At 38.3% G+C, this 23572-nt stretch overlaps 1 protein-coding gene across 1 annotated transcript in view; it reads left to right on the top strand.

The window, feature by feature from the left end:
- Nucleotides 1-23572, top strand: part of zbtb8os (zinc finger and BTB domain containing 8 opposite strand) — a 67383-nt gene that overhangs the window by 20772 nt on the left and 23039 nt on the right. Inside the window, exons 2-3 of the mRNA XM_028818923.2 lie at nt 13311-13335; nt 13551-13672. Of these exons, the coding sequence (XP_028674756.1) occupies nt 13311-13335; nt 13551-13672 (147 nt within the window). The remainder of the gene's footprint in view (nt 1-13310; nt 13336-13550; nt 13673-23572) is intronic.

Below are 23572 nucleotides of genomic sequence, written 5' to 3'. Positions count from 1 at the left end.
TATGTATATAATATGTATATATATATATATATATATATGTATATATATATATGTATATATATATATGTATATATATATATGTGTATATATATATGTATATATGTATATATATATGTATATATATATGTATATATGTATATATATATGTATATATATATATATATATATATATATATATATGTATATATATATATATATATGTGTGTGTATACATATATATATGTATATATATGTGTATATACAGTTTATATGTGTGTGTATATATATATATATATATATATACACAGTGGACCCTTGACTTACGAACTCAATTTGTTCGCGAGGCCTGGTTGTAACTCAAGTTGGTTGTAAGTCAAGACTATTTTTCCCATAAGAAATAATGGAAATACCCATAATGCGTTCCGAACCTGCCACTGCAACACTTACTTAACCTTTTCATAATAAAAAAAGGGTTGTATAATGTGCATAATTTACCAAAACACCAATAATTTTTCTAATGTACTAACCAAAAAGTAATAAAAAGTGCCTAGCCTACCAGAAACAACAATTTCATACTGTACTCACCATTTAATTTGACATCTTTGGGCTGCAGGAAGTGAGGAGGATGATAATGAAACTGAGGGCTTTTTAACTGCTTTCTTTAACTTGCGCTGAGGCATTTGCAGTCATTTCAATAGCTTCTTTTGCATTAATTTTAATCTCCTCCTGCCTACAAGTTATTTTGACGAGAATTTTTCTCAGCATTTCCTTGCGATGATACAAGGAACTGTTTCTGAACTCTTCTGAGACCCCCCCACTCCCCACTCAATGGGAACGACATGCTGAAGTGCGTCCTGAAGCGCGATTGCCGCGACTGTGGAAGCTTGCTTGTCCATTGCCGGGCAGGGATATCACATGCATGTCACCCATCGATATCTTTTCTGTTTGCTTTGGCTGAGAGACTCAGCACAGCTTTAAGCCGGCTTTTGCCCCAGCAACAGATAAACAGTCTTCCATACGGAGTTTGGACTTTGGCATGTCTTCTAGTTTGGGGAGGTCCCAAGAGAGTTTACAAACCTGACATTTTATTGAATGAGTGCTGCATTAATAGGAATGTTTCTGTTTGTTTACAATCGCGCAAGCGGATACACGTGACCGCATTCATGTCGTAACGCAAGATGTTGGTCGTAAATCAAAATAAAAATTTTGGTCGTAAATCAAGTTGTTCGCATGTCAAGCCTGTCGTATATCAAGGGTCGACTGTATATGTATATACAGTTTTTATATATATCTAAATCCCCGCGAAGTACTGCTTTTAAATTTTTATTAAGAAGAAAAGCTTTTTAAATTGAGGGAAAATATCCCAATAACAATTTGTTAAGGATCTGTTTTTTGTGAAGCAGCCTTAACACAGCTTTTCCGCTGTTTTATAAACCAACGCCATATAAGGTCTTCCTTTTTCCTTGCTTCGCCAAGGAAGGAGCCTTTTTATTAAATCCAAGGGTTCTTCGCTTTTTTTTTTTGTTCGTTTATTACGATTGTTATAGTTCTGTTTGTATACCACGTTGTCAGTTCAGCACTCCGGTTGTAATATGACCAAGCCGTGCAAGCACACTCTTGAGAATGCAACGTATAGTTGTACAGGAGAAAAGTAATCTTGCCTCAAATCAATGGCAACCTTTTGTAGGTCTATGAACTTAATTTAAACTTTAGGTTTACACGGTGCTTTCTTTCCGAAGTACCTGCACTCATGAAAATGTCTGTATGCGTCAGTCGCTCAAATCCACGCGCTTCGCACTTGCGAAGTACTGCTTTTAAATTTTTATTAAGAAGAAAAGAAAACCTTTTTAAATTGAGGGAAAATATACCAATAACAGTTTGTTAAGGATCTGTTTTTTTGTGAAGCTGCCTTCACTCGAGTGACCACTTCGAGCTGACTTGCTGGCCAACCATAAGCGTTACCTGGTACGTAACCACCCATACAATCAGATTGTGAATCAGACTACGAATGCTGTGAATGTAATTACCCCGATCTACATGCTGTCAAATAAACGAACCACACGCCGTGGCGCAATTTTAGGGGCTTCGCCTCTAGCGCTGACGTCCGAGGTTCGATTCCCATAAGGGAGTGAAGTGAGTGGGTGGTTACCTACCAGGTAATGCTTATGGTTGGCCAGCAAGTCAGGTAACATCAGCCACGGTGCCTTCAGTTGTGAGAAGCAGATCATAGAATGGTTGTAAATAGTTTACTGTCAAATAATGCAAAGAGTATGCGACACGTGTTTCCCCCTTATTCTTGGCTCATCAGGCGTACACACTCACTGCACTCGCTTACGGTAATCGAACGTCGGACGTCAGCGCTAGAGGGGCTTCGCAGCGGTGAAGTATTGCTTTTAAATTTTAATTAAGAAGAAAAGAAAACCTTTTTAAATTAAGTCTTAAAAAGAGGTGTAAAGATATTGACAATAAGCTACGCAAACCCACCAAGACATGCAATCGTTTAAATCAAGGCGCGAGTCGAAAAACACCATCCCATAATATTAGTTAACGATTAACACATTTTTATATGTATTGTAAGCATACAATACAACTGATAATATGTTGCGCTTATTTATCTGGTGTACCGACATTTTTGCGCGTTTAACAGCTGAAATCTAACGTGGTTTGTGCCCTTCAGAATGAAAACAGTTTGCATTTACCTTTTTAATAAAAAGCGAGCTTTTAAGCCTGAGAAATCACCCCGTAAATGCACACGTTTAATTGCACATGTACAATTAAATATGTATGCTTACACATCATTAAAAGACACTCAACAATTACACAGTATTAAAAGACACTCAACAATTAACGTCATTTACCTTCGTTCCCGCGTTTGACTCATGCTGTAAATCTCTTCCTTGTTTTCAGTTCACGTGATTACGTAGGAGGCGTGATGATGCGATACGTAACTCCGCCTCCTCCATTAGAGTATATGGACAAAAAACAGGTTCCAGTTATGACCATTACGCGTAGAATTTCGAAATGAAACCTGCCTAACTTTTGTAAGTAAGCTGTAAGGAATGAGCCTGCCAAATTTCAGCCTTCTACCTACACGCGAAGTTGGAGAATTAGTGATGAGTGAGTGAGTCAGTCAGTCAGTCAGTGAGGGCTTTGCCTTTTATTAGTATAGATTTATGTTTACATAACCTCTTTAACACACTACTTCTCCGTTGCGAAGCACGGGTATTTTGCTAGTCTGTTATAATATGTTTTGTTATTAAGTTTAATGTCACTGTTCCTGTGCCCACTATTATGGACTCATTCATACAGGCAGACCAAGTATGGTACACAGGGGCTAAGCATTTAGAATTGCCGAGCCAAGCACAGGACTAGAGAGCCAAAGACAACTGGAGAATTGAATAGTCAGCTTAAAGACAGACTAGTATGTTTCTGTCCTCAGTCAGCACAAGAATCCTCTTTCCTTGTTGGGAGAATGAGAACTGCATGTAGGCATTGTGCTATTCCTGTATTTTTGAAGGTGGGGTTTGAGTCCTTTCCTGTCCTTGTTTGGATCCAGAAAAAGAGCCTGCACGTGTAGCAACCAGTATATAAGGATGGACCTACGGCCAATACACTTTGAAGCTAATGGACGGAAGACTATGTCCTCCGTCTGGAAAATCCTTTCAGCGTGGCGACAAAAGATGGCAGACTGCATAGGTCAAGACCCCCACATGCTTGATAGTCTGTCATAAGCTTCCCGTCTGTAATACCACGTGAACCCGTCAGTAAAGTGAGATAAATTATCCTTATACTTCTCATGTAATCTTGTAACTGCCATATTGCATGCTGGGGGGGGGGGGGGGAATAATACCTTTTTAATTTATATTTATTTAAATTCAGGTTAATTAAAACACAGCAATTGAAAAGAACACATTTCCAGAGAGCTAATGTCTCTTAAGGAAACAACATCCATCCTTGACATTGCAGTCATTTTAATTTTGTGAAGGGCTTTAAGTAATAATTGTTTTTCACTGCATTGGAGGAACACGTGTTCAGCTGTTTCTGTTACTCCAGTTTGTACAGTTTCCATTTTGATCTTAGACTGCAATCCATGGTATAATGTACAGTCACCCAATTTTAGTCCATTTCTTGCCAATTTGTGTCTGTATATTTGAAAAGGATAACATTTTTTAGATTGAATAAATGCCTACCTCTAATCTCATCTTCCTTTTTTTCCCCATAATTGAATCCAATTTTTAATAGTGCTTTTGACTTTCTAATATCCTCAAGTCAATCCATTAATGTTCTCTTCTTCTTCACTGCTGTCTCATTTCTTTTCACCTCAACATGTGCTGGCACTGAAACAAAACATTTAATGATCCAAATCAGACGTATATTATTATGTATATGTAAAATTTCCAGAAGCATATATTTTCTTAGTGGACTGCTCTCCAGCATTAATTGGAAATGCAGAACATGAGACTGAAGAAATGATTATACTTGGTAGTTTTACTTCTTTTTTTAATCCACTCTTAATCCAAAATTAACACCAATAATTTTGCACTACATAACAGCATTAGCTAATCTGTCTTTTCCTTCACTGTAATCCATAACATAAAAGGCAGATCTCATTTTGTTTAATTGGTATGTTCAACTAATGTGTTCATTTTATTTAAATTTGGGGGGAAAAAAAGTAACACAACTCACTCAGTCAAATAAGAGTAAATATGCTTTCAAGATAATTAAAAACAAAACATGGCATTTATTCCTTACCAAATAAAGAAAACAATGGAAATGGAGAGACCTGACCAAAGTAGTTCTTAAAATAGGATAAAAAAAAGTCTGTAGAATAAAGAAGTTAATCATGATCCACAACATGTTTTCATTAGAATTATATTTTTGAGTTTTTTCCAAGGTTTGATAGGTTAGATCCTCATTAACAGATTTTCATATTTTCCAAATTGAAATGATATAAAACGTCATTTTCCCACTGAGTTTTTGAAAGTGGGTTGGTATTCTTCCAGTTGAGCAGCATTAGTCTTTGTGCGAGAAGAATATTAATACCAGTTTTTCATGGAAGACTTTTAGCCTATCAGGTATTGTACCAAATACTGCTGTTAAATCATTACAAGTAATTTTTTAAATCCAAGGATATCTGAGATGTCAGGATTGCTAGTAAATTGACAGAAGGTAGTGTTGACTGGAGTACAGAGAAGTTCATATAGAACAGGTTTAGAACAAGATTGTTTTTTTGTTGCAAACCAAGCAGGTGTAAATGTTTGGATTTCTGACAGTCCAATATTTTATTGTATGAATATTTCAGCCTGGTAATTAAACTGAAAGCTATGTATTGCCACCTTCTGCTGTAGATCTAGAATTGCCTTTTCGATGCATCGTCATTTTGAATTCCATATAACGTTAATATTTGAGTCTAACTACTTAAAGAAGGAATTGTTAATGGACACTGTGAATAAAATAAGGGCTTTGGGAGGATATTCATTTTGATAATAATATTAATGTTAACATCATATTTGATGTTTTTCATTGTACTACCAAAATTGTGTTTAAAAACACCTTTTATTTATTTGTAATTATAAGTCCTGGATATTTAAACTGTTCTTATGAAATCAGCTGAAGTGTATCCAGCATAGCAAGGTTATTATAGTTAACGAAAACTAAAATCAAAACTGATAAAATCAAAACTGAAACTATTATTAAAAAAAACATTTTCGTAAACTGAAATAAAATAATTAACAAAACCGAAATGAAAAACTAAAACTAAATGAAACTATTAAAGTAGCTGGAAAGACTAACTGAAATAAAATAATAATTTACTAAAATATTTTAGTTTTCGTTTTTTGAATGAATATTCTTGCCGTTAGTCTTTATACATTGTAAGTTTTAACTCTAAAACAGAAAGTCATCCACTACGACCTGTCCCGGCACATTTTCATCCAGTGAACGGTGGCTGGTGACGGTGGGCGGCTATTCACACAGCATTTGCGGAGACTGAGAAAGCTGAGTGCGGGTGCATAAAGCGTGAGAAATAGAAAGCAATTTGCGTGCCGCCTTTCTTTGCGCTTGTTTTTGTCGGAGGATGTCCTAAAATGGACACTGTACCACGGCTGAAATAAGAATGTGCTGTTCAACAAAAACTTTACTGTATGGACAGAAAAATCATGAGTGAGTAACGTTTCAGTTTATTTCTCAGGTGACTGTTTTTTGTTAACAGCAGTTCACCTGCCACATCGCACAGGAGAAATTGTTTTTACTTTCTCATATACAAAGTAGAGAAAGTATAGTAATCATGAAAAAATTTGACCTTGATATTTTGATGACTCTTGACGTTATAGACCTCCCAGAGTCCAAAAATACTGTTTTTTGGAATTGTGTGTGTGTTTGTGTGTGTGTGTAAACACGATAACTCAAAAATACAACTAGATAGATGGATGAAATTCGGCATGTAGTTGTTACACCACAACTTTAGATCTGTATTACATTTTGGCCAAATCCATCACCCGGAAGTGGTACTTTACCTAAACAGATATGATTTTTTTTTTTATTTATGCAGCTGCAGAGTCCGATTTATTCAACGTTACTTTTATAATAATTGTTCAATATATTATTAATTTGATTTGTTGGTAATGGTTCCTTAATGTACATAATGTAAAAATATAATCATTGTCTTGTGGTTTGCTCCTCAAATATCCATCCCCATATCTGAGTATACAAAAAAGTCAAGGGGAGACCACACCCGATTTTTGAAAATAAAATGACACTGATCGAGAGACTGACTAGGTCATCATACAAGATCAGTATATTGTTGCTGACCAATCACTTTTGCTTTAAAAACATTGTTTAACAATGAAGCAATACAAACAAAGGTAGAGAGTCTGACAAGTGATGAAAAACTAAACATACTAATGGGTTTTTGTATTTATTCTAGATTTACTAATTTATCTTTTTAAGTTCGTATTCACAACTCTAAATACCTGATATTGTGAAAGTAATCCATTAGCAGAATTATATTTTCAAATATTTGTCTTCCTTTTTTCAATGTTTTTCTCTCTCTCTCAAAATAGATAGTTGAAATATCACATTCTTTTTGTTCTTAACATCAGCCATATCATACATATTGCATACCAGGGAGTTTTCCTGCCTTATATTCAAACCTGCTGCGGTAGGCTTCAGGTTTCCTGTGATCCTGCCCTGGATAAACAGGTTTAGATAATGTGTATATTGTTCTTAATCTCAGATCCTGTCTCTGTTGTTTTGTGCCTGTTCGTATTCCTATTACCTGCTCTTGCCCTGCTCATTATGGGTTTACTGTTCTTATGGTAGGCTATTCAAGTCTCACCGCCCCTAACCTTCACACTACATGCCTGTTGTTCTTTGTTTCCATCAATACCACTAGGTGGGGTCTACACACTCATTCAAGTCTAAAAGCCCTATTTTTCCTAAGCCCCTGTGATTTTCATGAGAAAATATTTAAAAATTTATACAATTGTGTAAAATTATTCATAATCAGTATCTAGTTTTGATTATGCTTGTTTTTATCAGACAAAACACAAAACCAGATAGTAAACCAGGCAGTGTAGTAAGCTTCCACTAATATTAAACTCATATCCAAATCTGTTAAGTGTATAGTTCTGTCTGATTGTGACACAAAACTAACTCCGTAGGCACTCCATGCCATAATTACTAAAACTAAAACTGAAACTAATATATTTAAAAATAAAATACAAATGTCTTTGTGAAATAAAAACTAAAATATAACTAAAAAATACACGATGAAGGATAACTAAAACTAAAATGAATTTCCAAGTAAGCTCAGCAAAAAATATAGAAATAAAAACTTATATAAAAAGGCAAAACTATAATAACCTTGCAGCATAGATTGACGTGCCAGAGAATTAACTGGAGGAAAAACACTTATTCAATAAAGTTTTTAATCCAGAGATCTTATGAAGTCATAGCCAGTTTAAAACTAGTGGTATAGATAATTGTGTATCTGAGATGTAAAGCACCATTTTATTGGCATAAAGAAATATTTTCTATTCAGTGCCTATGCTTATGATCGTCTGTATCTCAGATTGCTTCCGAAGATGAATAGCTAATGATTTCATGGACATTGCAAAAATCACTGGCGACAACAACAACAACATTTATTTATATAGCACATTTTCATACAAAAAAGTAGCTCAAAGTGCTTTACATAATGAAGAAAAGAAAAATAAAAGTAAGAAATTAAAATAAGACAACATTAGTTATCATAGAATAAGAGTAAGGTCTGATGGCCAGGGAGAACAGAAAAAAAAAAAAAAAAAAACTCCAGACGACTGGACAAAAAAAAATAAAATCTGCAGGGGTTCCAGGCCACGAGACCGTGCAGTCCCCTCTGGGCATTCTACCTAACATAAATTAAATAGTCCTCTTTGTATTTAAGTTTCTCACGGAAGGACTTGATGATGATGGTCATGCAGACTTCTGGCTTTTAATCCATCAATGTTGGAACATCATGGTGCTTTGAATAGATGCGCCACCACAAAGAAACCGGAAAAAGAAACAGAAGAGAGAGTAGGGGTTAGTACGGATTTTAGAGTCACCATGAATAGTTATAATAATGAATTGGATATACAGAGTATCAGGATTAAATTATAGTGAAGTTATGAGAAAGCCATGTTAAAATAATGTGTTTTCAGCAGTTTTTTTAAAGTGCTCCACTGTATTAGCCTGGCGAATTCCTATTGGCAGGCTATTCCATATCTTAGGTGCATAACAGCTGTAGCGGGGCTACATAGTTAGTGTTGCAAATGTCAGTTCTGAGTGCGTCTTGTTTCCATTGTCCCGTTTGCTGTTTGTGTGTGTATCAGTAAATGCCGTCCGATGATGGAAGAAGACCACAGCCTCTAACCTGGAAAACACCTGTTCGCAATTAATCAATTACAGCCGTCACAGGACTATTTAAGTAATCAGAGAGAAGAGAGGAGAAAGGAGACCATTTGTTTTCAATCATGTATCAACTTACTTGCTGTTTTTTCACATCGAGCCTTTGCATCAGTTTGTTTTTCATTTTGCTGGACTGTCTTTCATCCTTCATCTGCTGAGACCCTGGGGTTGATTCGCCATCAACCATACGCCGAGGAATCACGGTGAGGTTGCTCCATTTGTCGGGAAAATCAAACAACGCATTTACCACTAGTTCAGTCATCCGTATTCAGGACAGTTTTTATAACCGGACTCAAGTTCACAATCATTCAGTATATCATTCATTTTTGTTATTCGTGTTGTGTGTTATATGTTACAGGGGCAAGGGAGGGTTTTGTTGTATTTATATATGGTGGTGTCTCATTGTTGATGTGGTGGAGGGATATTTATATGTTTCTATTTTTGCATTTGTCATGTGGTTTTATTTAATACACTTCATCAGTTTATTTTTTACATCATCTGCTTTTTGCATGCTTATATTTACACCTCACCACTTCGGACAGCCTTTTGTGGTTCCTTGTTCTAATTTGAGTTAATATTATTAATATAAATGAGGGGTGCCCAACTCCAGTCCTGGAGGGCCGCAGTGGCTGCAGGTTTTCATTTTAACCCTTTTCTTAATTAGTGACCTGTTTTTGCTGCTAGTTAACTTCTTTTGAATTCATTTTATTTGACTTGCTCTTGAAGACTCAGACCCCTAAATTGTTTCTTTTTCCTTAATTAGCAGCCAAACAATAATGAGATACAAAATAAGCCAAAGCAGGACCAGCAAACTGTGACCATCATACAATATCTGAAAATAAAGAAAGGTGGAGGTCTCAAGAGCATCTCTGCTCTTACAAAAGAGAAAATCCACAATTTCGGAAATGTCTGCTATTGCACAATGAGAGCAGCAAGAAGCCATGGAATTAAAGAACGGGTTTAATTAACGACAAGACTCAGCGCCTCATTAAGCAACTGGTTGGAGTTTGAGGCCCTAACTTAGTTGGTCTTCTGTTGGTTCACTCACTTCACATTTCACTTCTGTTTGGGTGCCATTTAAGGAAAGAAATTAAGTAATTCAGAGGAACGATGAAGAAATTCAGGGAAACATTTCTTAAAAACCAAGTCAATTAAAATTAATTCAAAAGAGGTTAATTAGCAGCAAAAACAGATCACTAATTAAGAAAAGGGTTAGAAAGAAAACCTGCAGCCCTGATATAGACTGAGGCTTCAGGTATATAGATATGCAGATGTATTGGGGTCAAACCAAATGTGTGCAGTACAGTAACTATTCAACTGCATGCAAAGATAGTCAAGAGCTTTTGATGTTTAGATTATGTGGAAGTGTTTGTTGCATTAAACAAGATTGGATATCAGGTATTGGTCTTTAAAAATTAGGTTTGGGCTTGTGAAATTAGAGAGGGAAGCATCTCTGTGAAAATGCTTTAGAAGTAATCCTCAGCTATATTTTTTATTAACACACATTTTCTCTGCCTGCCTTAATAGAGTATCTATCCATGATAGCTCTGCCAACAATCCATGGAGGTATTATCGCTTGAAAATTTGGTGATTTTGTAATTTTTTTGCAATACCTAATAAAGCTTCTCATAGAATCATGATATCAATTATAATTGTGACCAAAAATTAAGATCTAATTAAGTACTTCTTAGTTCCAAAGGCATCTCCCCTACCCCTACATGTAAAGCTATAATTTGAGCTATTGGTTAAGCTGCCAAATATAAATGTATAGCTCGAGTTAGAATTACAGTAATTTGACAATGCCTTTATTACTGATTGTCCTTTGTAATTAAGTTTTGCTGACAATAATAAAACATATCCTATCATTGAGTGATAAATATAAGTATAGATTAGTCTGCTTCCCAAATGTATTCTGATAAGTTATCTCATCAAATTTAAGATTCATTAGTTGTACCACTTTTTCAAATCACTGCTTCATTTGCTTATTATAGTTGATGTACATTAAAATTTAAATCAGAAAATGTATTTGAATAACCTGTTTAGATTTTGGAACTGTATATTTGCACAGGCTCCTTATAGTTACACATGAAGAATTCTTGGAACAGTATTCTGTTGCAAGTGTTCCTGTGATACACACAATTCAACAACTGGCAAAAAGATTTATCTACTACTGGATATGTGAAGCAATGCAACAAACCAAACCCTTCTGTCCATGCCCCAGAGGTTGCTGCCAACACTAGAGATTGAGTGGAAAAAATACCTCATAAGTTAACATGGCAATTATCTTAACAAAATGGGTGTGTCACAAGCATCATATCACCATGTACTCATGATTTGTGGTCTAGGTTTTGAGCAGTATTTTGTGTGGGTGTGTTTCTGTGTGTATATATATATATATATATATATATATATATATATATATATATATATATATGGGATTAATAAAGTATCTATCTATCTATCTATCTATCTATCTATATATATATATATATATATATATATATATACAGAACAGTGGTTTTCAAACATGGACTTAAGTCCCACTGTGAATGCAGGCATTGTTCTGAACAGTCAAGGAGTTGTTTTACCCTAGATTGATGCCATTTAATTAAACAGTTTTTTTTCTCTTCTTTTATTCTGCATGCAGGAAAGTACAGTAATGTTATTTTTACAATCATAAGACATTTAAAAGTATTTGTGTTTTTGCTATAGCGTTAAATGCTTAACTCTCCTTTGTTGTTGTCCTATTATTTATTTTTTCTGTGCAGTTTGGTCCTTTTATTGTATCCTAATAATGACAATTAAAAATGAGCAGACACCTGGGCAAATAGCAGTAAATCCTGAAAGGCTACAGCTACATAAGCATCAGGCCTGCTAATTTGCTCATTAGTAAATAATGAAATAAGTAGATAGATAGATAGATAGATACTTTATTAATCCCAAGGGGAAATTCACATTCTCCAGCAGCAGCATACTGATACAAAAAAAAAAAAAGTTAAATTAAGGATTGATTATAATGCAGGTAAAAACAGACAATAACTTTTTATAATGTTAACGTTTACCCAAGGGGTGGAATTGAAGAGTCGCATAGTTTGGGGGAGGAACAATATTCTCAGTCTGTCAATGGAGCAGGACAGTGACAGCAGTCTGTCGCTGAAGCTGCTCTTCTGTCTGGAGATGACACTGTTTAGTGGATGCAGTGGATTCTCCATAATTGATAGGAGCCTGCTTAGTGCCCGTCGCTTTGCCACAGATGTTAAACTGTCCAGCTCCATGCCAACAATAGAGCCTGCCTTCCTCACCAGTTTGTCCAGACGTGAGGCGTCTTTCTTCTTAATGCTGCCTTCCCAGCACAACATCGTGTAGAAGAGGGCGCTCGCCACAACCGTCTGATAGAACATCTGCAGCATCTTATTGCAGATGTTGAAGGACGCCAGCCTTCTAAGGAAGTATAACCGGCTCTATCCTTTCTTACACAGAGCATCAGTATTGGCAGTCCAGTCTAATTTATCATCCAGCTGCACTCCCAGGTATTTATAGGTCTGCACCATCTGCACACAGTCACCTCTGATGATCACGGGGTCCATGAGGGGTCTGGGCCTCCTAAAATTCACCACCAGCTCCTTGGTTTTGCTGGTGTTCAGGTGTAGGTGGTTTGAGTTGCACCATTTAACAAAGTCCTTGATGAGGTTCCTATACTCCTCCTCCTGCCCACTCCTGATGCAGCCCATGATAGCAGTGTCGTCAGTAGCTAGAACACCAGAAAAAGCAGAGTGAAAATCATGAAAATGACTATCTTGCTTAATTAGGCTAGGTGCCCAATAATAATAATATAAAAAAAATTTAAAAAAAAAAAAAACAGAAATTGGTTGGAACAAATATTTGTAGCAACATATGGTACTTAGCATTAAGTTCGAGAATCATTGATATTGCTGTGTACTGGGTTCAAAATAGCACAAATAAAACTAAAACACTTCTGTAAAAGTGCTCTTTATTCTCAAAGTTGTAGAAACTGTCTTTGAAAATGATAGTCAATCATAAATAATTTTCAAAGTAATCTAGGTTTATTTGTGACTTCCTGATATTAAAAAATTTTGAAGGCATCCTGCAGAAAGTCAGGGCTGCCTGATACACACAAAGAACCAAGCATCTCAGACGGGTAGGCAGTCAATCATAACAGTTTTAATTAACATCAGATTTGAGACTTGTGTGAAGGCAGCTGATCCTGCCTTTGCTTGATTAGTGACTGTGTGAAAGCGTGTTTTCTCTGTAATTGAACCATCTTCAGAAAACAAAGTGCTGTAACTACCCCATATGTCACAATGTACAATATATTTGTATTGTGCATGACTAGTAAAGGAAGCTTTGCAATGTACTGAAATGATTTTTGCTTTATCTTTCAGATCTTGATCACACAGCTGATGTCCAGTAAGTTTCTAAACTTTTATTCATACTTGTGCACAAATATATTCCTCCATACTTAGTATTTTTGTGTTAAGTATAAATTTAGCTTTTACAGACCCTCAAGAAATATTGAAATTCTATTCAATCAACACCCCCCCCCCCACACACACACCTCCCCACCTCAAACACAAGCAAGAACTTAAAAAAAAAAAAAAAAAAAATTACCATTCTCATTACAGGTTGCACTCCTGGGGTGATACTCTGGAAGAGGCATTTGAGCAATGCGCCATGGCAATGTTTGGCTACATGACTGATATAGAAACAGTGGAACCTATTGACACTGTACAGACTGAGTCTGAAGGTAAAAAAAACCTAAAGCTTTATATTTGTTACAATACTATTTTTATCTTGCTAAATGCCTAATTGTGTCAAAATCCATAAACTATTGCATGCTGCGTTTGTATTGTATAAAGTACTCTTTATTCATACTTGCAGTTTTAAGTGGTTTGCAAGTTAAAAAAGAAAAAAAAATATGAACCTGATTCTTCCAATATACATATAGGTTGTTCGGTGCTGGAGGTTATGGGACCAGTGAAAGGATGATGTAGTCCACCAAGGCACATGTTAACACTAGAATCTCTAAACCCTACGAAAAGACTCGTAATCCCGGGCCACCTTACATTCCTTCACACTTCTCCATGAGCATCTTTTGTTTTGCAAATGTGTCAATCAGCCCTAGCAGCAAGCAGCCTGCTATCCCATCCCTCCCACCAATGGAGCAGAGTTTGTCACAAAATTCTCAGAGCTCAATTCTCTTTATCTGGCAGGGAGCTGCCTGGAGTTATATAGGGTAAATAATATATCGTTATTTGGAATACATATGTTTCATGTGTGTTCTGTGTCTACAGTGATCTGTGTAAGTGTAGGGTGACAGGAAATGCGAAGCAAGAAATGCTGAACACATACCTAAAGCATAAACTTTTTTCCATGTTATACTAATAATGACGTGAAGTGTATAATGTGTGAAGACTTTAGTCCAAATATCAAATAAATGTGCTCTTTTTTTCAAGAATATAACCAAAGAAAAAAAAATTTGATTTACATGTTGCTGTCAATGAGTTAAAAACCCAATCTGAAATGTCAATAGACAGGAAGTTGATATGTATTCTTGAATGGTGCTGCTGCCTTATCGATCAAAAAAAAAAACATGTTCAAATGGCATAGAATTTTCAAATAGTGACGTTTTCTTGTATGAATGTGTATATGTGTGTGTGTATGTGTGTGTGCGAGAGAGGCAGAGACCGTTTCAATCTGATTCAAGTGGTTACTGGAATATAAAATAAACACTTTCTCAAAGGTATAACGAAACAAGTATGCTTTTATTAAAGAATAAACTAAATAACAAAAAATTCAAATGATACCAAGATACCAAGAAGACATGATTCACCAGCGTTTGTGTGTCTGCTTATATCCCTTCAGCGATTATCTTTTACAGGTAGTAAAACTTTACACCGGTTGTTACAGACTGAAATCAAAGGCTTCTTTTTTTTGGGCGCATACACCATCAGCATGGCACTGCCAGATCTAAACACTAGTGTGGCGAATTGCTTGCATACTGAAGTGACTTTAGCTGCAGGTGGAAGTCCCATTTTACTTAATGGTCCAAGGAGAGTTGTGTTGCAGTGCAGCAGTCTATTAGCTAGTGAAATTGCAGTGAAGAAACTTTATGTTGTTACAGTTCTGCCTTTGTCCAGAAACGGCTCCATAAGCTTTATGACTACAAACTTGGAAAGTCTTTGCCCTGAGTTGTAACTCAAAACACAGTTCCCAACAAAGTGTTGCCACATGTCAGAGATTGCAGCAAATCTGTCGTTTTTCACACGTTCTGCATGGGTGTCTTTGTTGTCAAAGCACAATTGCCGCATGGTAGTCTGATAGCGGTCATGGGACATTGTACTATATTATGTGATTGCCGGTACAACAAATCTGAGCATCAACCACAGCACCACCACCTGCGCTTCTTGCTGCTCTTGTAAAAAATGGAGATAAATGCCATCAACTCAGAGAGAGAGAGAGAGAGAGGCAAGTTCGTTGTAGCAAGTGAACTTCCCTGACAGAATAAAACTGAATAATAAAAAAACACCGTGCTGCTGAACTGCTTTCTCTTTAAAAGCCACCTCATTTGGAAATCACACTGTAGTTAAGTCACTGTTAGGCAGCACTATACAAAAATAAACTGAAGTAAATTGAGTTGGCTTAGATTTCAGAACAGGATATAAAAAAGGCAATTTATTGTTTTAAAGTTCTACATGGTTTAATTTAGTAAAGCATAAAATTATATTTACTTCTTCAGATACTTTCATTACTACCCCCTTTACCTCATTATTGATTAAGTTAAGGAAAGAAAATACGATTTGTGTATGCTTTGAGAGCAAAACAATGTAACAATCAGATGCAAGTTGCAATCCTTTTAAATACATGGTCATAAATTTGAATGAGTGAGTTAGAAATGACTAATTGATTTTTATCACAGCACCATACAGTGACATTAGGAAAACATGTTTTCAGAAAGTTTTGCAAATTTGTTGAAACCCTAAAGTTGAAATCTCTCATTCAAATAAATATTCAGACCCTTAATTCCGTACTTTGTAGAAGCCCATTTTGGCAGCAGTTACAACTTCAAGTTGTCTTGTTTAAGTTTTATAAACTTTGCACACCTGGATTTGGGAATTTATTAAGGGAGCGAAGCGAGTGCAGAAAAGAAAACACTCGGCAGACAATGTTTGCACATTATCACGGAGTCGGGCTCTGATTTTTCAGAATCGGATTTTATTGACAGTGATCAGGAGATCGAGCAAGCGAGTGAGAAGCCGGCATCAGCTGATCGGACACCAGCCGATTCCGCTGCCAGCTGAGCGCATTCGCGCAGCCGATGCATCTAGGGTAAGGTTCGCGTGGGAGGAATACACAGACATTGATCCGTGGGAGCCGAACTGGCTACCGGACTTCACAAGACGGCATGGCTTACTGTTGGACACAACAGATCACCAGCTGCTGAACTACTTCAGGCTGCTCTCTCCTGATGCTGCTTTTCAGCTACTGTCAGACGAGACAAACAGGTAGGCAGAGAAATTTTTTGAATCGCGGGCTGTGCTTGCATCGCATTCTCATTTTTCAAAGTGGAAACCCACAACAAAAGACGAGATGAAGCGCGCTGTGGCATTACAAATAGAGATGGGACAGAACTGGTGATATAACTTCAGGGAGCATTGGTCCAAACGTGCTTTGTCCCCTGGTGGCTTTGGACAGGTTATGCAGCGTGATGATAGGTATGTGATGCCGCAAAGTTTTATTCACTTCTGTAATAAACAGAAGCAAATCCCATGGGGTGAGCCAGGCTATAACGCCATGCATAAAATTCAGTCCCTGCTTCACATTGTGGAACCAACATAGAAACAATTTTATCAGCCTGGCTGTGATTTGTCTGTGCATGAATGTATGATAAGATAAAAGGGATACCTTTTTTTCTGCAAATATATGCCAGACAAGCCCACAAAGTATGGCATAAAGGATTTTGTACTGGCAGAGGCAAACACTGGTTTCTGCCTGAAAGTAATTACATATGCAGGAAAGTATTTCTTTCAAAGAGAGAACTGTCCCTTGACAAGTCAGGTTGTGCTGGAGCTGCTTCAGGGCTATGAACGTTTGGGTCATGTTGTGTACATTTGGACAGTTTTTACACATGCCCAGAATTGTTCATGGAACTACAGAGCAGAGGAATTGGAGCTTGTGGCACAGCGAGGGTGAACAGGAGACACATGGCTTCACAGTTGAAGCCAGACAGGCTGAAGATGAAAAGAGGTGACAATACGGTATTCATGTGGGCAGAAAACTTGGTGGCAGTGGCATGGCATGATGGCAAACGCGTGACTTGTCTCTCTACAGTACACACTAACAATATATGTGAGAAAGTGCAGCAACAGACAATTGAAAAGTAGGCACTAAAGCAACACATATTGTAAGGAGTGCAATGTGGCAATGACTGAAATTGGCTGCTTTGAGCGAGATCAGACTTTGCAGGACTTTGCTATGTAAAATGTATGTGAAATCATATAGTATCCAGGCTCATACAACATGCAAGACAGTAACATTTGTCAAAAGTAAATAATTTTTGTTGATTTGACATGTTAAACAATTGCTTTGTGTTCTTTTTTAAAAAATGTTAGTTTTTGGAAAAATATTCAGCCCTGGGAGAAAAGAAACAAAAAAAAAAATTAGCCCTAAAAGAGTTAATAAACATTAATTTGGCTGTGTCTCGCTTCTCACTTGGGCTCAGAGGCAGCACCAACTGCACTCACTTTCCCCAAATTAATGAGCAGATTGAAACCAGGATCCTAAGGGAGATAAGCCATTATATTAAAGCAAATGAGACATGATCTCTCTCTCTCTCTCTCTGATTTTCCTTCCTTATTTTAAACAGGTTTTTTTCATTGGCTAGGTGCTATTCCAAATGGTTCTATTATGTGAATTTTATTTTCTTTAGATCCTATTGCTTTACATTTTTGTTACATACCTGTCACATTATAGGATTGACTTTTATTCTGCACACCATGTATGATGTCAGCATAATGCAAGTTATTTAAAGAAGGCTATCATTGAATGATGGTGGCAGTATTAGAGAGTGAGAATGCTTCTCTGCATTAGTGATTGAAAGATTTGTAGGTATAAGTAAGTTTATACCTGCTGTAGTTAGGAAGCAAACGTTTACTTGATGGATGATTTGCATTCTGGGAGGATAGTGACTAATAATATAAATGAAAAAACTAAAGGTCATAGTGTGCATTACTATTCTTCATTGTTTGAGACTGCTGTAGTATATTCATGAAAATTAGTTTGCTTCAGTGGCAACTAAGAAACAGAAGTCACTAGATGAGTTCTTAGAAATTCAGTTGAAAATAAAAATTTGTGGAGTTTATGTGCTTGCTTATATCAGTGAATTTGTCTTTGTGAAACCCACCTGTATTACTTTTGGGTCCATGTAAATAGTACCTTTAGTTTACTGGAATTTTGTTTTCATTTGATATGTATTTTTTGTACTGTTTAATAACATGAAGTCTATTTGTGCAACCCATTTACAGCACCTTGAACAACTATTCTGCACCTAAAACTATTTCACATTTTATTGCCTCAGATTCTAAAGGATAATATTTTAAATAAATATTTTTTCCAGGTGATCTTTAAAACAGTGTACATCATGGCAAAACAAAAGAAACAAATGAGACCTTCTGAAGAATTTGCCAAAAAGGAAACATCAAAACTGTGAGGTTTAAAAAGTATCCCTATGGTTTGTAAATGCAACTCACCCAGTCTGTTGATGGTGTCCACTGGTGTAGGAAATTGGTGGATAACCTGTTCTTAATTAATTTATCAGGATAATACCTCCTCTTTCTCAATGAGGTCCAACAGTAGGGTAGAGATATTCCACAAAGTAAACTAAAATGAATAGAAAAAGAGTATCCAAAACAAATCAGGAATGTAATTATAAAGAAGCACAGATCTGGGAGGAAGATACTTGACCGTCTCAGTGGCACATACAGGTGCTGGTCATAAAATTAGAATATCATGACATATCTGGGACTGAGGTCACCGAGTTGGTCAAAAAACTCCTTGGTGGCAGGGCCCCGGGGGTGGATGAGATATGCCCAGAGTTCCTCAAGGCTCTGGATGTTGTAGGACTGTCTTGGTTGACACGCCTCTGCAACATTGCATGGACATCAGGAACAGTCCCTCTGGATTGGCAGACCGGGGTGGTAGTCCCCCTCTTTAAGAAGGGAGATCGGAGGGTGTGTTCCAACTACAGAGGGATCACACTCCTCAGCCTCCCTGGAAAAGTCTATTCAGGGGTCCTGGAGAGGAGGGTCCGTCGGATAGTCGAGCCTCGGATTCAGGAGGAACAGTGTGGTTTTCGTCCTGGTCGTGGAACAGTGGACCAGCTCTACACCCTTAGCAGGGTCCTAGAGGGTGCCAGGGAGTTTGCCCAATCAGTCTACATGTGTTTTGTGGACTTGGAAAAGGCATTCGACTGTGTCCCTCTGGGAATCCTGTGGGGGGTACTCCGAGAGTATGGGGTACCGGACCCCCTGATAAGGGCTCTTCGGTCCCTGTACGATCGGTGCCAGAGCTTGGTCCGCATTGCCGGCAGTAAGTCGAACCCGTTTCCAGTGAGAGTTGGACTCTGCCAGGGCTGCCCTTTGTCACAGATTCTGTTCATAACTTTTATGGACAGAATTTCTAGGCGCAGCCAGGGCGTTGAGGGGGTCCGGTTTGGTGGACTCAGGATTGGGTCACTGTTTTTTGCAGATGACGTTGTCCTGTTTGCTTCATCAGGCCGTGATCTTCAGCTCTCTCTGGATCGGTTCGCAGCTGAGTGTGAAGCGGCTGGGATGGGAATCAGCACCTCCAAATCTGAGACCATGGTCCTCAGCCAGAAAAGGGTCGAGTGCCCTCTCAGGGTTGGTGGCGAGATCCTGCCCCAAGTGGAGGAGTTCAAGTAGCTCGGGGTCTTGTTCACAAGTGAGGGAAGAATTGAGCGTGAGATCGACAGGCGGATCGGTGCAGCATCCGCAGTAATGCGGGCTCTGCATCAGTCTGTCGTGGTGCGGCTCAGCTCTCTCAATTTACCTGTTGATCTATGTTCCTACCCTCACCTATGGTCATGAGCTATGGGTAGTGACCGAAAGAACAAGATCGCGAATACAAGCGGCTGAAATGAGTTTCCTCCGCAGGGTGTCTGGGCTTTCCCTTAAAGATAGGGTGAGAAGCCCAGTCATCCGGGAGGGGCTCAGAGTGGAGCCACTGCTCCTCCGCATCGAGAGGAGTCAGATGAGGTGGCTTGGGCAGCTGATCAGGATACCTCCAGGACGCCTCCCTGGTGAGGTGTTCCGGGCACGTCCAACCGGGAGGAGGCCCCGGGGAAGACCCAGGACACGCTGGAGGGGCTATGTCTCTCGGCTGGCCTGGGAACGCCTTGGGATTCTCCCTGAAGAGCTAGAAGAAGTGGCCGGGGAGAGGGAAGTCTGAGCATCTCTGCTCAAGCTGCTGCCCCCGCGACCCGACCTCGGATAAGCGGAAGAGGATGGATGGATGGATGAAGTTGATTTATTTCAGTAATTCAATTCAAAAAGTGAAACTTGTATATTAGATTCATTCATTACACACAGACTGATGTATTTCAAATGTTTATTTCTTTTAATGTTGATGATTATAACTGACAACTAATGAAAGTCCCAAATTCAGTATCTCGGAAAATTAGAATATCAGTTAAGACCAATGCAAAAAAAGGATTTTTAGAAATGTTGGCCAACTGAAAGGTATGAACATGAAAAGTATGAGCATGTACAGCACTCAATATTTAGTTGGGGCTCCTTTGGCCTGGACTACTGCAGCAGTGTGACGTGGCACTGCTCAGGTGTTATGAGAGCCCATGTAGCTCTGATAGTGGCCTTCAGCTCTTCTGAATTGTTGGGTCTGGCGTATTGCATCTTCCTCTTCACAATACCCCATAGATTTTCTATGGGGTTAAGGTCAGGCGAGTTTGCTGGCCAATCAAGAACAGGGATACCATGGTCCTTAAAGCAGGTACTGGTAGCTTTGGCACTGTGTACAGGTGCCAGGTCCTTTTGGAAAATGAAATCTGCATCTCCATAAAGTTCGTCAGCAGCAGGAAGCATGAAGTGCTCTAAAACTTCCTGGTAGATGGCTGCATTGACCTTGGACCTCAGAAAACACAATGGACCAACACCAGCAGATGACGTGGCACCCCAAACCATCACTGACTGTGGAAACTTTACACTGGACCTCACGCAACATGGATTCTGTGCCTCTCCTCTCTTCCTCCAGACTCTGGGACCTTGATTTCCAAAGGAAATGCAAAATTTACTTTCATCAGAGAACATAACTTTGGACCATTCAACAGCAGTCCAGTCCTTTTCGTCTTTAGCCCATTCGAGACGCTTCTGACGCTGTCTCTTGTTCAAGAGTGGCTTGACACAAGGAATGCGACAGCTGAAACCCATGTCTTGCATACGTCTGTGCGTGGTGGTTCTTGAAGCATTTTTGAATGGGTTTTGTTTCACAATCCTCTCCAGGGTGCGGTTATCCCTATTGCTTGTACATTTTTTTCTACCACCTCTTGTCCTTCCCTTCGCTTCTCTATTAATGTGCTTGGACACAGAGCTCTGTGAATAGCCAGCCTCTTTAGCAGTGACCTTTGTGTCTTGCCCTCCTTGTGCAAGGTGTCAGTGGTCGTCTTTTGGACAGCTGTCAAGTCAGCAGTCTTCCCCATGATTGTGTAGCCTACAGAACTAGACTGAGAGACCATGTAAAGGATTTTGAAGGTGTTTTGAGTTAATTAGCTGATTAGAGTGTGGCACCAGGTGTCTTCAATATTGAACCTTTTCACAATATTCTAATTTTCCGAGATACTGAATTTGGGACTTTCATTAGTTGTCAGTTATAATCATCAGCATTAAAAGAAATAAACATTTGAAATACATCAGTCTATGTGTAATGAATGAATCTAATATACAAGTTTCACTTTTTGAATTGAATTACTGAAATAAATCAACTTTGTCATGATATTCTAATTTTATGACCAGCACCTGTACATCAGAGCTCCGCATTGACTGTCATATGGAATTGGAAAAATATAAAATTACAGCCCCCAAAACCTATTCTTCAATGAAGAATGTTGATTGTCTGAGAGGCTACTGTGACATCAAATGTCACTCTCAATGAGTTATAGAAGTCAATGGTAGTTATTGGAGAGGATGTTTATAGCTCAACAATTTCTAAGGCATTGTACAAAAAGGGCCTTTATGGAGAATGGCAAGGATGAAGTCCTGACTGAACAAAAGCATTGTAATTGCCTGTAAAGAATTTGTAAAACATCACATGGCAGATACTACAGAGACGTGGTTGAAAGGCTTGTCGTCTGATTAGACTAAAGTAGAACAGTTAGGCTTGAGCAGTAAACGGTATATGTGGCATAAATCTAATACTGAACGTTGGTCAGGTAACACCATCTTCACTGTAAAATGTGATGACAGCATCATGTTTTGGGGTTGCTTTTCAGTGGCAGAGACAGCCTGTTTGCTCAGATTTGATGGGAAGAAAAATACTGCACAGTATAGTGTAAGCCACTAGGTGGTGTACTGCTACCCTAACCCCCGGACACAGACAGGCAGGACACAGGTTCACTCAACACCCGTGTTTATTTACAGTTTATACACATTACCAACACCACAATATACAGTCCATTTCCTTCCTTGCTGCCAGTCCATCCGCCTCAACTCCTCCTCAGGCTTTGTCTCCTTCCTCCCAACTCTGGCCCCTCAATGGAGTGAGGCAGCTCCTCTTATTCAGGTCCTGGGAGTGTTCCAGGTGGCTCATCATTATTACCTGGCATCACTCCCAGATGCGAAGGAGGTCCACTACAGGGCTCTGCAGCTCCCCCTGGTGGCCCCCACAGAACCCAACAGGGCTTCACCAAACTCCCGTTCCTGACATGCCCTGCGGGAATCCGTGGTGCCACAGCCACCCAGGAGGGCTGCCCTCTAGGTTCCTAGGGGAGGTATTGCCTCATCAATGCCCTCTCCCCTAGTCCTTCCACCTTGCTGGCATCCTGGCCAGGTAGTGGCCATACATCACAATAGACAGATCCTGGGGGAAACCTGCTCCCTTCTGTAAGAATGCTTAAACCAGAAGAATTTTTTCTTTCATCAAGACAAGTACCTAAAGGGGTGGGGGGATGGGATAGAAGTGCACTGGTTACTTCCTCTCATATTCGTTTGTCTTTTCAGTGTTGTGTTAAATTAAGTGCATACTTTCTTCTTGGACCTTATGGAAGGTTACAGAAAATGTGCAGTAATACTAATAATACTAGTAACAACAGTAATAATAATAATTTTGTCAAATATAATCTAATCATGCAGCTGTTTATTTGTTATTGCATATTTTTATATGCCTTCACCCCTTTGAATGTTTTCACATTTTATTGTTAAACAGTAAATCACAGTGAACTTTTTTTTTTTTTGCCATTGATATACTGAAAGACATGTATTTATTGTCAAAGTGAAAACAGATCTCTGAAAAGTGGTCAGATTAGTTAGAAATATAAAACACTAATTCAATGTATAAGTATTCCTCCTCTATAGTATGACATATGTAAATCATCACTGATGCAGCCAACTGGTTTAAAAAG

Source organism: Erpetoichthys calabaricus, chromosome 14 (assembly GCF_900747795.2).
Source record: "Erpetoichthys calabaricus chromosome 14, fErpCal1.3, whole genome shotgun sequence".
Classification (NCBI taxonomy): Eukaryota; Metazoa; Chordata; class Cladistia; order Polypteriformes; family Polypteridae; genus Erpetoichthys; species Erpetoichthys calabaricus.
The sequence above is the reverse complement of the archived record's forward strand: the minus strand, read 5'-3'. Positions and strand labels throughout refer to the sequence as shown.